Source organism: Bos taurus, chromosome 18 (genome assembly GCF_002263795.3).
Source record: "Bos taurus isolate L1 Dominette 01449 registration number 42190680 breed Hereford chromosome 18, ARS-UCD2.0, whole genome shotgun sequence".
In the NCBI taxonomy this organism is placed as follows: Eukaryota; Metazoa; Chordata; class Mammalia; order Artiodactyla; family Bovidae; genus Bos; species Bos taurus.
In genome coordinates, this window is record NC_037345.1 from 6510440 (window position 1) to 6525944 (window position 15505).

At 48.0% G+C, this 15505-nt stretch overlaps 1 protein-coding gene across 4 annotated transcripts in view; it reads right to left on the reverse strand.

Annotated features, from left to right (window-relative positions):
- Nucleotides 1-14320, reverse strand: part of MAF (MAF bZIP transcription factor) — a 353412-nt gene extending 339092 nt beyond the window's left edge. For 2 of the 4 annotated variants that reach the window (XM_024978633.2, XM_024978632.2), the window contains exons 1-2: nt 12294-14320; nt 241-301 (exon numbers count right to left, since the gene is read on the reverse strand). In XM_024978633.2, the coding sequence (XP_024834401.1) occupies nt 268-301; nt 12294-13423 (1164 nt within the window). In that variant the 5' untranslated portion in view covers nt 13424-14320 and the 3' untranslated portion in view covers nt 241-267. 4 annotated transcript variants of the gene reach the window in all.
- Nucleotides 14321-15505: the final 1185 nt, after the last annotated feature.

Genomic DNA, 15505 nt, shown 5'->3' on the forward strand with positions numbered 1-15505 from the left:
TACCCTGCGCCTCCGTGAAGACAACAGCGCAGAAAGGCATGCATGCTCGTCTCGCAGTCGCCAGCCTTCTCCTCAGCATCTGGCATCACCACCGATGTACGCGTGAAACCCAGACACTACGGCTACGAAAGCAGGAGACTTTCACACCTGGAGAATGATCCGCATTCCTCACTCTCTCGCTCGCTCCCTCATGGAAAATGCATTAAAACAAGCACATGCAAATCAGAAATCAAGATGTACCTCTTTGACTTCGGGCAACAGGATTTTTCACATCACTGATGTAGAGGATTCCCTTGGGTACCTGATTCAGTAAATATATTAAAATAAACAAAGGGTCATTAATAACCAGGAAGAGGGCTTTATAAGGACAGCATGTTCAAGGCCGCCTAACTAGCTAGGAGAAGGGCAGAATGAGAGCCAAAGAAGAGGAATTTAGGTCCACTTGCTTTGGCAGCCTGGTCTCAGCCCTGCCAGAGGAAGGGTTCGCATGGAAGAGAACGGCGTGGTGTGCTGCGTCAGCGCCCCCTCCACCCTGCCTCTGAGCCTGTGAAGGTGGAGACAGTGATGTCCACTGGCCTGGCAGCCAGCATCAGCCCTGCAGCTGCCCTCAGCTCAGAGAACCAGGTGATCCCGGGTTCACAATGGATGAGGACTGAAAGGTCTCTGATGGGTGTCCCCCAAGTGTTCAGACCGAGCATCCCTTGGGGAACCAAACTGGCCCACTTCTCCCTGGCTTCATTACCTAGACCGATTCTCTTCCATCTTCCCCCCTCCTCTTCCACAGACAGGGTCTATTCTGCTAGTACTGCTGACCTTAACTGCAGACATTCTCTTAACAAATACAACTGTTTAGAGATCACTCTTTTATTTATTAACTTCCACTCTGTTTAAATTAGTAGCAGGGAATGCTTAGAACGGTAATATGAAAATGAGGTTGCTTTAAAAAAAAAAAAGTCTTTTTTGCTTCACAGTGAATAACAAAGCACAGTAATTCAAAGTAGTTCAGCTTTCTATGGTTCAAAAACCCCTTATTGCTATTAGCTGTACTAATGTAAGTGGCAAAATAATTATCATTTACTGTACGGAGTCCAATATTTTCCAGACAGCAGTTTAATAACAAAGCAGACCTGTCATTTCTCTGTATAGTTAGCCATACTCTACAAGTGCAGACTGTCAAAATATATTTAAAATCTAATTTAAAAAATTCAACATGGTTACAACAAATCTGTGTACAATAACTGTGATAAACCAGTAAGTCGATCTAATTTTTTTTCCAGTGTGGAGATTCAGTTATTCTTCTTTAATCTGCCCCACTTTTATTTGAATTACTTGACAATTGGTGTGAAAAAAATACACGATACATACACCTGCTGAAATATCTCGGCTGCTGTAACTGACATCGACTCTTTTACTTAAGTTTTCATTTAGTGTAACTCTCTAATTTTTCCAATGTCCTTTATCTAAACAGTCTGACTATGCATTAAAACACAGATGAATAAATTTGGACTCATATCTGTCAGAGCTGTCCCAAATACATTTACGGGCTTTCATCCACATTTCATGTTAGAAGTGATTTTTTTAACATTAAGGCACAAACTACTCTTTTTCATGTCAGAGTATATACTAATCTTTTGCCAAATATATTATTTCTATGCCAAAAAAAAAAAAAGAAGAGATACAAGAAACATACTGATGTTATAAAACCTGGAAGTGTTATCCATGATATCAATTGTTCTCCATTTCAAGTTGAAGTGGCTAATCTCAAAAAACAAACAGAAGACAAAACAAAACTTCCCATATAAGTTTACTTTAAAAAAAAAAACCAACCTTTAGGAACAACAGATTCCGTTCTAAACACAAGTGAATAGAGTATAAAAGCTTCAGAGATTGTGGAGGGAATATTTTTAATTCCTTTGGGGCACTGCAAACATATGTTAAGCTTCTGCAAGGAATATTTTACATGACATCATAGACTCGTGAAGCATTCTTCAATTTTAGAACAATATTACAAAGCAATAATTGAACCGAGACTTGGCAAAAATGCCCCTTTGCCTTCCTGACCAGCTCATTGATAGCCTCTGTTATTTTTGGAGAAAAAGAATCGGGCCTCATTAAATGTGATATTTGGCATCTTGCCTGAAATCTCATAAAGTAGATGTCCTTTTTAGATCATTGGTGTCATTTTCCTCAAGATGACCTCTATTCACTGGCCACCTGGGGAACCCATCCTGTTATCAAGGCATTTACTTTCCGAAGCAGGGGAGAGAGAGTCAGTTCGCACACATGAATAGGGTCCAAAAGCCAATACCGTGTTCTGTCCTCATCACCTTCACCCAGCCTAGTCACCAGGGAAGAATGGAGGGGGCAAGGGGACCTCGCCTGGGAGCAGAGAGGAGACTCTCGAGCTGGACTGCACCGTGAAGTCCAGGCCAGCCATCTGCTAGCACAGAGCCTCCACGAGCGGGATCTATTTACCTAACAATTAAATGGTACTTTTTAAATAGCATAGGAATGTGCAGTGATACTCCAAGGAAGATTTGAAAAGGTCTCGTGAGCAGTACAGTGCACAGGGCGCCCTGAGAACACACAGGTGGTCAGCACGCACCTCCTCACTGCCCTGAGTCATGCCAAGTCGGGCCAAGGTTTTATGGGAAGATCATCTTCGGCCATTCAGGCCAGGTTTGGCTCCCGCCTACCAATATGTGGAGTAGACCGAGGAACTCCTATCGTGTGCTCATTAGTATGTCCTGATGTGGAAACTGCAGATTCATCTTTTAATAGCTTCCCCCTCTACAATGTATTAAAGAGCTTCACAAGAAGGTAGATAGATAGATAAATGGCAGATGAAAGAATATGTTGGGTTCACTGCCTGAAAACAGACTCAACCATCATCTTTTAACTGATTTCATCTGAGAATCATTACTGCAGGCTTCCCCCATCCTAGCAAAAAGGACTTTAGTGGAATCTGGCAATGTAAAAGCGGCTCAGATGCCGAGACCCTTGCATTCCTTTCATCATATATATATGCACATTTATGAATCCTTCCCTAAGAGGAGAAGAAGGGGAAAAGGGGAAATTTATTTAAGAAGGTGCAGAGATGCTTCATTATGTTACACTGAAGGATCTAAAAAACTGAAGGTCCCTATAAGGGGGAAAAAAAAAAAATCCCACATGGAGGGGCTCTTTCCTGAAATGAGTAATTTTAAACTTTGTCCTTTGCAGACGGTTCCTGAGTGTCTGAGATTCAGCAGCCACTGTGTTAAACCCGGGAATGCAAGCGAGCCCCTGTAGCTAGACCTTGGGTGAGATCCTAACGAAGTTTGCTTGAGTGGCTTTCCCCTACAATAAGCATCAAACGGTATCAAGGCAAATCCCAACTGGAGTATGGAGATTTCTAGAATGACTTAAAGCAGGTTATCTGGATTTCCTTCCCTTTCTCTTTTGCCTCTTCACCCTGTCTGTAACCAGAGAAGGGGAAAAATAAAATAAAGCTAGATCTGGAAAATGGGCCAGAAAATTAACAGAGTAAAAACCAAATGACCTGGACCTGAAGATCTTACTTCCAGAAAGTTCCTGGGGTGGCTGGAGTGTGGTGTGAGGGTCCCAAGTGAAGGAGGAGCGTTTTAGGACTGAATCCTGCTTCCTCCCTCCATGCGCCCACCCCTTAGCTCAGCAGAGCAGGTCATTTGCACGTCCTCAAGGCCTCCACTGCGGCTCGGGGGGTCCTCCTGGAACGCTTGAACCAAATCCCAGTACACGTCCAAGAAGCGGGCTGGGCCCCGGCCGCACTAGGAGTGACCACCAGTGGTGCCCGAGGCGCAGGTGTGGGCTTGGCCATTTCACAGGGGAGTCGCTTTGCGGGCAGAGTCCTCAGCCTTCGCTCCCCACCCTGGGGCGCCGCCGGGGCCTGGGGCACGCAGGGACTGCCTGTGACCTCAGGCGGCAGCCGGACCCCACCCCGCGAGCCCTGTCCTTCTGCACCTGCCGCAATGGCCAGGGGATCCTGAGGGTGGAGAGCACTCCTGGCTGGGCAGGGCTGCCCAGAGCGAAGGGGCCCCAGAAGCTGCAGCCATGCTTAGACACCCCAGAGCCACCTCCCAGCTCTTCTCCTCACCCCAGCCTCTGTCTACACGGGGACTGGCACAGGAGCGGGTTGATGGGCCCCGAGCCCCAGCTTAGGTGACTGCTTTCCGGTCCAGTGCAGTGACTTCTGAGTCTCTCTGATGGCCCTGGTGACTAGGCATGAAATACAGACAGGATCCTGGGATGGGCCAGGGGCCAGGCGATCAGGGGCCGAGGCCCTGGAGCTAAGGACGTGGCAGTTGTCTTCAGGGATCCTGGGGACTCAGGGTCTGCCACCAGCCTGTCAGTCATCCTGCAAATAAATCCGGTCTGATGGGAAGCAGTGGCCCCGGGAATGACCTAGAGTTGACCCCTGGCGATTAGGGGTCAGAAGCCAAGGTTGGTCTCTGTTAGTGACACCACCACCCCCCACCCCAGCCCAGCCCCTGTACACCAGCTAGCTGCCCTCTGCTCCGCTTTGCTTCCTGGAAAAATCCCCCAAAGGAGACCAGAAATCCACTTCTCCAGGCTTCCGGAAGCGGACAAAGGCATGGAGAACGAGGAAAAATTTGAGGGGGGCAAAAGGGAACGCGGCTCTGCTGGCCAGGGTTTTCAGCTCAGGGCACCCTTCATGGCCTCTTTTTCAGCATTCTCTTGGGACAGGGACAGGGGTGGGTGTTACGCCTCCTCTCCCCCTTCTACAAAGGTTTCGTGGCCTCGCCTATTTCCTACCCGAAAGAACCAACCGCAAGGAAAAACCATTCTTTGGAATCTCAGCTTGGAAACACTCAAGGCTGGTGATCAGAATATTTAGAATAGATTCAGAATCCAAATCCCCCGTGTGTAACTCACACCCAGGCAGGCCTGGGCTGGGTGGGGGCCAAGGGGGTGTGGGGGTGAGCACAGAAGTATTTCCTCTCCTCTCCCCCCTCCCAAACCTCCATAGATCACCCCTCCCTCATCCTCCCTTCTTGAATTAATGCCCCTTTCTAATCGTAACTAAAGGTCCAAGAATCTGTGGAGAAGGGAGGAATGTGATTTTGCAATCCAAAGTCCTAATTATAGGGGGAAAAAAATAGTTATTTGACAAAAAGAAAGGGAAGGAAAAGGAACTGTGTGTTGAACGGGGAAGAGGTGCTTGGTAGATGGTTATGATTTGGGTTGAGAACTGTGCATTCCAATCAGAGCCTCTCTGTGGAAAATGCATTTTGTGAATTTCTAAAAACTGTCCAACTCTGATGCACTTTCATAGAAAGATCCAATTTCTGTGTGCCGCTGATGTGTTCTTCCTATCTTAGCCTTGTTGTATTGGGCAAACTTAGGGAAAACACACAAAGGGCTTTCAAAATTAAACAATGAAACTGTCACGATGCCATCAGACCTACTGTGGTGACCATAGAAATATGGGCACAGCACATCCGACTGGTCCCAAATGCCCCCACAGCAAAGTCACAGGCTGATATATTCATAAATGCCCGAAAGTTAAGACATTCGCAATTTCCTCTGAGCTCTTAATTGGGGTTCGAGCTCTAAAATTGTTTTCAAAACAGAAACACATGTGAACATACAGGGAGGAAATGGACAGCGGAACCTGGCCTGCACCTGTGCAAATGTGCACGCTGGGGGACATGCCTTCGAAGGCTTCGTCACAGCTCTCTCTGGCTTCCCTCATTTCTCACCTCCCACAGACGCTATGGGGACGGGCGGGGAGCTGCGGGTTTTGCTACGCCTTCGTGCTGAGCAATTTGATTTGCTTTGTTTTTTGTTGTGTCCCTCTCGAAAGGGTAAAGATGCTCCCACATTGTGGCCGGACTGTACTCCTTTATGCCCTGACAGTCATGAGACAGCCTGGGAGACTGAAACGCTCTCACCCTGTCCCTTACCCCCGCTGGAGAGAAAAAAAAAAAACAAAAAACAAAAAAATGCCCAGACAGAGCTGGGTTTGTTCACGAGCCCCGGGTGGAGCCAGGCTTGGAGAGGATTCCCCTTTTCTGGGGCTGTGTGATGTCTAGATTTTGAAGATTTATATCAAAAGTGAGAAAAGCAGTGTTATTGAAAGGTGGGTGAAGGCTCCAGCTGTTTTTTAAACACATGCAAAAATGGACAAATAGACACATCCGCGTTCAGTGGTCTGAAGGGCTGGATCACCTCCCTGATGGCTCCTGTCTGCCTAGTGTTGGACTCGGGACATCTTTTAAATTTGGGATGGGCCCGCGGTGAGAAACAAACTTTAGGTGTCTCTCATTTTCCTATTGACAGCAAGGAAGGCACCGACTCCAAATTATTCATGCAGCCTCCTGCAGAATCATCAGAAGCGGTGAAAAGTGTAGCCTCTCATGGAGATGTCTCTTCCCTAAAAACGAAGGCATTTATTTCTTCAAAGAAAAGGGACAAAATTTAAGAGCAAATCAAATGAAAGTAAATCTCAGTGGGGAGCCTGGCAGATGAGCAGTCTAAAGCGGGTGAATCAGATTTCCTAGCCTCTCTGATCGCACATTTATGTAAGAAGTAAGGTCTCCGAGCCTGGCTGTGTGTTTTACTGGCATGGAAATTAGCCGGCTAAAGCTTGTCACTCAGGGACCTCAGTCTTCCAACCTATCTTGGTTAGTCTTTAACTACCAACAGGCAAAATGTGGCAAGCAAACTTTTAAATATATTGATCGGCCTAGAATGGCGGGTGGAGTGCATTTCATCAAGGGTGAACACGGAAGTAAGCTGGCCTAAACCAAAACATAAAGACAACGGCAAAAAACCTTCCAACTTCGGGACTTGCGAACCTTTGAACATGTCAGAAGCCACTTGGGTCATTTCAGACAAGGACATGCGGGGAATGCGGCTCCTGGGACAGCTGCACCCCGTGTTTGCAAGGCTGGTTACCATTTGCCCCTGTCCACAACGTTTACCCTGAAAGCTGGTGGTTTGGCAAGGGGAGGTCCTATTTAAGAGCGGAAGTATCTCGAATTGACGGGTGTCAATAAAAACTACTGGGGTGAAGGTATAAGGAAGAAAAGATCAGAACCTTAGAAATGCACATTCGGTAATAAATACGGTATTTCCCATTGGAACGGCCTCTGTTGAAAGCCCAGGTGGTTATGGCAGGAAGGCAAATAAATATGATTATCTAGACATCATTTCCTCACTGAGAACAGGAAGTAGAACCTCTGCCTCTCTGATGTCAGTCTATTAATGTGTCAGATACATTGTAAAAAATTATTACATGGTCCTGGGGAAAAAAAGGAAACATGGGAAGTGATTTTGTGGCTGCCCCAGGGCAGAGAAGGGGGAGGAAAGAAAAGCCCAGGGAAGGGGTGTACGGAACTAACTAGTTTCCCTTACGGCTCTGCCTGATGAATGACCACGTTTGACATCACTGATAATTACAATACTATCCAGGGCCCGAGAGGAAACCAGGGTGCTCGGCTCTGCTAAAGCTTCTGCCCGTGGCATCTGCTTAGGGACGGGAATCAAAAATTTTTTTTTCCTTAGTAAAATTATCTGCCAGAGAAACAATGAAGCATGAAAAAGTACTGTTTAGAGTGTGCATGTCTACCATAGGCTTTTAAAATGCTGGCTGTTACCTTCTGGGACACTTCCCTTTATACCATTGTATATAGCTTGTAAATTTCAGTGGATTTTTTTTTTTTAAACAATATTACAGGTTGAAAATAAGCGAGTCTATTTGGGTTGGCCATTGTAAAGTCAGAAGCACCAGCATGTTTCCTGTGGGTCTGTACCTAAGACCCTCAGACAGAAGGCACAGTTAATTAGCCTGGAGGTTATACATGTAATACCTTTCGTCTCTAACACAATCATTTATTCTCTTTTTAAAAAAGGAAATTAAACAGAAGTCAAGGGTTGGCTGTTTTTCATGACCGCAGACAGTGATAATAATAATGATAATAATAAATAGAAGTCTCATGTAAATTTCATTTTGTGAATACACGGGTAAAGCACATGATCTCGGGGCTTCCAAAATGTGGTACGTCCCACAGATGGCTCCAACTTGTGAGTGGGCTCAGTTCTGCATTTGGAATGAAAGGAATTTTAACACTATTTAGACAAAGCCTCAAATGCAGTGTGAAGGGAAAGCTAGATTTCCTTACATGATTTAAACAACAACAAGAATTAGAGACTTATTTGCAATAAAGGCGCTCCGGCAGGATTTAGGATTTTTTGGTTAAAAAAAAAAAAAAAGCATGTATTTGTGTTTACCATACATTACATTTCAAAGCTTTTTAGTAATTTTTTCCCCTAAATATGGTTACTTCTTCTAACGCCTTTTATTAGGAGTTAAACTTCTCTTAAAGGCAGCCACCAAAATCGCATTTTTTTTTTTTTGGCCAACGCCACTCTGTGTTTTTCATATTTGGGCCCAAAACCTGCTTATTATATTGAACTGCCTTGTAGGGTCCTATCAAAACACCTAATTGTTGTATTTTTCTCTGAAGTGGCATTTCCCATGAGATAACTATAATAACTCCATCCTGGTCACTCTTATCTGGAAAATGTGTTTGCCTAAAATCTTGCATCAGATGCTGGGCTCTCTAAGTGATACATCCATTTCTGCTTCTACAGTGGGAGACTGCAAATCTCCTTGCTGGGATCAGACCAAAAAAAAAAAAAAAAAATCTCTGAAGCAGAGAAGAACAGCTAAGTTCAAGCACATGGAAGAAGGTTTACTAAGACTTCTGTTAAAGCAAAATGAAGTGTGGATTCAGGGTCCCTATCCAAGCTAACAGTGAGAGAAAGGTCAAAATGCCCTGTTAGCCTCTGTCTTCATTTTCTGTGAAAGAGGGAAGGAAGGCTGATACACAGCCAGAACTCATCAGCGCCAAGCACAACCTGCTTTCCTCAAAATCAGGCCTTCGTTCAGAGTTGCAATATTATCTTTGTTTCTTTTTTTTTAAAGGACAGAAAAGAAAATAAAACAGAAGTCACTGTGTTGGCCTCTATCTTCAAAACAGTGTTGGCTTTGTCTAACATCCTATTAGCGATCTAGGGGAAGTTGATGAAGAATGCAAACTGCATGAATTTGTAACATTAGTTGCATGAATTTGTGTCCTTTTTAAAATAGGTCAATGCTGCTAGTGAAGGTGGCTCCAGACTTTCCAACCGATCTTTTCAGGGAGCCCCCACTCGCAACCTGTGTTGGGATGAAATACCAATAAATCAAACCACAGCCTTTATTTCAATCAGGCATTATTTTTTTGCTCCTATTCCAGGAGCTAAGGTGCTTTGCAATCATTACCAGCTCATCTACGTGGAGATGCCCTCAGCTAAATTTGCACGGGGAAATATGATTTAATAACACAGTTTAAACCCAGATATATACTTGGACTTCTGTAAGTGAGAGGAGGATTTTTCTTTTTCCTATTTAAGACAAATGACCTTCAAAGTTAAAAACACAAACCAACAACTTTGATGTGTTCAAAGTGTTGATGTGAAATCTTGTCAGGCCTTGCTAACAAGAAAACATGGCGTGTGAGGGAAGAAGAAAAATAATCAGTTTCAGCCAAAAGGCAAGAACTGTTTATCTTGACCACCGAATGCATATGTGCCCAAGCCACCTCTGCCAGTGCCCTCTTTCTGGGCTCATTTCTCTCCAGATGGGCATGCTGCTGGGGGATTAGACGCTCAGGGCGAGGCTGAAAAGGCCCTGCTCTCCGGTTGGCATTTTTGTTTGTTTCCAGCAGGGCAATGGTGTCTCAACTTATTTAAAAACTGAAAACTTTGACAGGGAGGGGGATTTTCAGAGATCGCATTTACCTTACGTATTACTAATTATTAGAAGGACTGCACTAACAAAACAGCCTGTGTTGAACTCTGAATTATTGCCTTGCTACTTCTTCATTACTCCTTCCTTTAGAGCAAAGGATGCCTTTCAAACTTCTAATGCAGTGTTGGGTCCAGTTAAACTGCACACTAAGAAACTGAGTACAGAATCAAAAAAAAAATGCAGTTTATTATTGTAATTATTCTTTCTCTTGATATAACCAGAATTGAAAATGAAAGAAAAGCACATAAGAACATCACGCGTGGTTAGTTAGTAACTCAAGATATAAAACAATTTTGCACAGCAAAATATGTAAAAGAAAAGTAACTGACAAGATTTTTTTATATTTATTGTGGTAAGATTTACTTTTCATTTGTTTTTAAAGACAGGATGTCAGTCCCTGAAAATAACATTTACTGATTATTGCCTTTAAAACTGTGGATTTTTTTTTTAAGTTACAGAAAATCCAGTTCTGCACCACAATACAACTGTAAAAAAATCTGCATCATCTTAAAACTGTGCAGTAATGCCATTTTTATAACTGCATAAATTTTATTAGCGTTCTAAACAGTTTTGCAAATTTTTTTTGTATTATATGCTTGCAGGTTATATCTAGTGCAATTCAGTCCCAAATACTTTAATTTGAAAAAAAAAAAAAACATACATTTTGAATGTAAAATACCCCTACAGATATAAACAGGGGTGCTTCCCCTTTTAATACTTTGGTTTTCAATACAGTCAGTGGTATAGCAAAGACTACACATACCCAACTTATATTTAAGTTGCAAGCACATGCTGTATAAGCTACTTTTTTTTTTAAACAGTCCCCTTGCAAACTCTACCCCCCTTAACATCACAACAGTAAACAATTTAGTGCATCAATCTTTTAAAAAATCTACAGCTAAACAGACCTAACTCTTTCAAATTTATCTATAACATTCCTTTATCTGTAGCATACATTTTAACTGGGCTAACAGATTATAAAAACTAGAATTAAATTATATACTAGAAACCCATAGCATTCCACATTTGACAATGACCAAAAGCCAAAAAAATAAAAACAAAACAAAAATAATGGGGCAGATTTCTTTCTCTTAAAAATAAATTTTAGACTGCTTTCGGCAACAGCACAATTTTAGTCCACCCAATGGGGTGGTCATTCTCATTTAAAAGGAATACATTAAGAGTTCTTTACTGTTGGCCTTGTTAAAATTTTTAACCCATTCCGACATCTTTGACAAGGAGCCCCTTCAGTGCATTTACAATGGGAGGCTGAAGTTCTGAGTAACTCAAAGCAGTTTTGGAGCACATGCAAACTTTCATGGGAAGAAGGCTCTAGGGTTGCACTTTTTTTTTGTTCTGAACTCAAAAAAGTCATGAGGCAATAAAACAAAAGTATGAATGCCAATGCCGTAAGTCTTCGAATGTCCATTTCCAAGCCAAAAGAAAAAAAAAAGAAAAAATAATTATACCATACATGTCCAGCATGCAGGCTTTTTTTTTTTTTATTAATATAATGTCTCTTTTCCATAAAGTCTTTGAAACAGTTATAGTTCATTGTTGCTAAGACAAAGTAGCAAGCATAATAATGCATGAGATGAGAATGAGTTGTTTTGTTTTTTTTTTTAATGGCAGACTAAACTCTCAGATTTGGCATCATAAGGACCAAAACTCACGAGTCACACCCAGAAGGTTGATGCAGGCTTGATTGTGGCAGGTTCAGGAGGATTTTTTTCCCTCTATTTTAGCATAAGAATGCTCAAAAAACCCCGATGGAACTCAGCACGCTGCAAGTCTATAACATTTCACATTTTTTTTTTTCCTTTGCAAGCTCAATCTCATATGAAGAACTCAGGAGGAGAAAAAAACTTAGCCTTTTTTTTTCTTTTATCTCAAAGGAGATGGGTGGCAAGGGGGTGAAGGTGGAGGATGGGGGGGGTGAGTTAGGGGCAACACAGCAAGCTCCAAAAACTCAAAGTTCTTTAAAAAAAAAAAATCCAAACAAAATAAAACACACACACAGAAAATGAACACCAGCTCATGAACTGAAGAAGAAAAAAAATATGTGAATGATGCAGGCTTCAAAGGTGAGCATGAGGAACTCTGTTGAGATCTTTGAACATAAGTGAAAGGGGTAGGGGTGGGGGGATGTTAAAAAAAAAAAAAAAGCCAGCAAGTTATGGAGAATTTCAGATTGGCAATCCATGAGCCAGACCACCAGCCCCTCCCCGACTCAAAAACAGCCGCCACCACCACCATCATCTCGGAGCAATGTGTGTGTGTGTGTGTGTGTGTGTGTGTGTGCAGGGACAACTGGGTGGGGGTCGGGGGCAAGCTCGGGAGGGGAGGGGGCGAGGTGGTGGCGAGCAAGGCTCTTGGAACTGCAAGCCCACACCCGAGTCGGACCCCCACGGAGCGCTTATCAAGGTGGCGAGCTGGGGTCGCGTGTCAGACTCACATGAAAAACTCGGGAGAGGACGGGTTGTCGCTGCTCGAGCCGTTTTCTCGGAAGCCGCTGCTCACTAGCTTCTCGTACTTCTCCTTGTACGCGTCCCTCTCGCGCACCAGCCTGGAGATCTCCTGCTTGAGGTGGTCGACCTGCTGCAGCAGCTGGTTCTTCTCGGACTCCAGGACGTGCCTCTGCTGCACCCTCTTGAAGCGGCAGGACTGGGCATAGCCGCGGTTTTTCAGGGTCCGCCTTTTCTGCTTCAGCCGAATCACCTCCTCCTTGCTGACCCCGCGCAGCTGCCGGTTCAGCTCGCGCACCGACATGGTCACCAGCTGCTCGTCGGAGAAGCGGTCGTCGAAGTGCAGGCCGCCGGCCGCGGCGTGATGAGGGTGCAGGGCGCCCCCCGCCCCCGCTGCGCCCCCGCCGCCGCCTCCTCCTCCGCCGCCGCCGCCCCCGGCGCTGGCCGGGCCGCCCGAGCCGCCGCCCGAGCCGCCCGCGCCCCCGGCCGAGGCGGACGCGCTGCCCGCGGCGCCCGGTGCGCCGGCCGTCGGGTGGTGGTGGTGGCCGGCGGCGTGGTGGTGGTGGTGGTGGTGGTGGTAATGCGGGGCCGCGCCGCTCTGCGCGGCGGCCGCGGCGATCACGGCGGACACCACGGCGGCGGCGGGGCCCATCTCCTCGCCGCTGCCGCCCAGGGAGGCGCCGGCGCCGGCCCCGGCCGCCGAGGCCAGCTGCTGCGCCCCGCGCGCGTAGCCATCGAAGCCGCCCTGGAGCTGGTGGCTGTTGCTGATGAGCGCCTCGACCGCGTCCTCGGGGCTGAAGCCCAGCGCCTCGGGGTTCAGCTGCTGCGGGTAGCCGGTCATCCAGTAGTAGTCTTCCAGGTGCGCCTTCTGCTCGCTGCCTGAGCCCGGGCTGGGCGCCGAGAAGCTGGGCGAAGGGGGCACCGAGCTGCACGGCGTGCTCATGGGGGTGGAGGACAGCGAGCCCCCGGCGATGAGACGGCCGCACTGGCTGATGATGCGGTCGGTCTCCACCGGCTCCTTTTTCACTTCAAACTTCATCAGATCGAAGTCATTAACATATTCCATGGCCAGGGGACTGGTGGGCAGGTCGGAGTTGCTCATTGCCAGTTCCGATGCCATTCTCCTGCCGCCGCCGCCGCCGCCGCCGCCGCCGCTCCGCCAGATGGGCTGCAGGAGAGGGGCCAGCGGGCTGTGCTGGGTGGCCAGCGGGTGAGCCAGCTTGCCGGGCTGGGGCGCTTCTAGCTCGCGCGGCGGTGGCTGGCCCGAAACCTCCGAGCGCGCACACACACACACACACACACACACCCCCGCCGCCCTGCCCGCGCCCCCCGCGCCCGCCCTCCCTCCCCCCCGCCCCGGCTCACGCCAATGTGCTCGCTCGCTCGCCCCGGCCCCTCCTCGCCTGCTCGCCTCCTAGCGCGCCGAGTCGGCGGCTTCAGGCTCGGGAAGGTCCTCCGCGGGCTGCGGTGGCGGCGGCGGCGGCGAAGCCGGAGGAACCCGGCTGGGTGCGCGGCGTCCCCCGCTCGCCGCTCCGCTGCGCGCTTTGCATAAGGAGGGCTCGGCTCGGCTTGCTGGCCCCGGCTGCAGGCGGGGCGCGCGCGGCGGCCGTTCGGGGCTGCAGGCGCGGCGGGCGGCTGTCCGGGCGGCGCAGGCCTTGGCACCGGGGAGTTAACACTTCATGCTTCTCGCCTCCTCTTCTGCCTGGCTCTTTTTTATTTAAAAAAAAAAAAAAATTTTTTTTTTTTTTTTTCTCTCCTCTCCCTCAACCTCGCGCTCTTCCTCCCTCCGTGCAAAGTGCAAGACAGAGGTGCAGCCGGGCTGGAGGAAAGGAGGTGGGGTGGGGGGGGGAGTTGAGTTCTTTCTTGCTTTTTTTTTTCTTTTAAAGCGAAATAGCGAAGTCCTGGGGAAAAAGCGAGGCGCAGAGCAAAAGGGGGGAGACCGAGCAGACGAGCAGCCGGAGCTATACAGCTCGAAGATGAAAAAAAAAGATTTTAAAGCCTCTGATCCAGCAAGAAGAGTTTAAAGCTATTGCTGAGTTTTATAGCACTCGTGACGTCAGGCCCAAATGGGAAATTGACTGGTACTCCGGACCAATGGGAGGCGGCGGGAGCGCCCGCGATTAGCATAGGAGTCGAGAAACAAGGAAACTTTTCCGAGCTGTCAATCAGGGCCCAATCAGCTGACTGTCAGCTGGGACGGGCAGTCTTAACCCTTCCCACGCCGCAGCCTCCGAGCGAGGTTGCAAGGACCGGAGCAAAGTTTGGTGCAAGAGGGGACAGAGTTTTCCGGAGGGGCTGCGGGAATCCAGGTGGACAGCGAGGACGGTTTGCTTTACTTCGGAGCTAGAGAGGCCTGCCTTCCGGAGCCCCAGCTCGCCTGCCACTCGCTCGGCCAGGCCACGGTTGGCCTGCTCCCCCCCAACTCCTTCCTGACCGCCCCCCCCCACCCCCCCCCCCCCCCACCGCCAACCCCGCCTCGTCACTCCCGCAAGGATCATGAATTCGCCGGGTAGCTTTTTCTCTTTGCTCCACCTTAGGGCACCCAGGTTTCCGCCCGGGGGGAACCTTCCTTCCCCGGAGCCTGCCAGTGCCCGGAGCGCAAACTTGGCCCCAACGCTTTGTCCCTCTCCCCGGTGCCCGCGCGCAGTCGCGCGCGTAGGGGCGTAGGGGTCCCCACTGAGCGCTTGACCTCGCCCGGCCGCGCGCCTGCCAGGGCGGCTCCAAGTCCGCGGAGAGAGAGAGCCCGTTTTATCAGCCTCTTTTAAAGGACTTGAAATGAGTTGCTCAGGGGCCATTCCGCGCGGGGGCTGGCTGCCCGCTGGCGTCTCCCGTCCTTGGCTGGGGGGTGCGAACGCGAATTAACTACGGGAAAGCTCGGTGTCAGGTCAGCCCGGCTCCTCACCCTCGGGCCTCTGACTCTGGCCCGAGTCTGGCCTTTAAGACTCACTTCTCTCTCTCATACACACAAACGCACATACTCATCCACCCCCTTATGAAATCTGACTCCTGTTTATCAGGGTCCTGCTCGCCCTTTGCACTTTTACATTTCACTTAATTATTTCAGACTTGATCGTGGGGAGGAACGGAGGCGAAAAAAGAACCAATACCCCAGCCCGCACCAGCTCCCCTCGAAGGGTTAAGTTTTAAACCGCGGTTTCTAGGACGGGTCCGGAAACCCAGAGTTGGGGGTAGGGAGGACGGG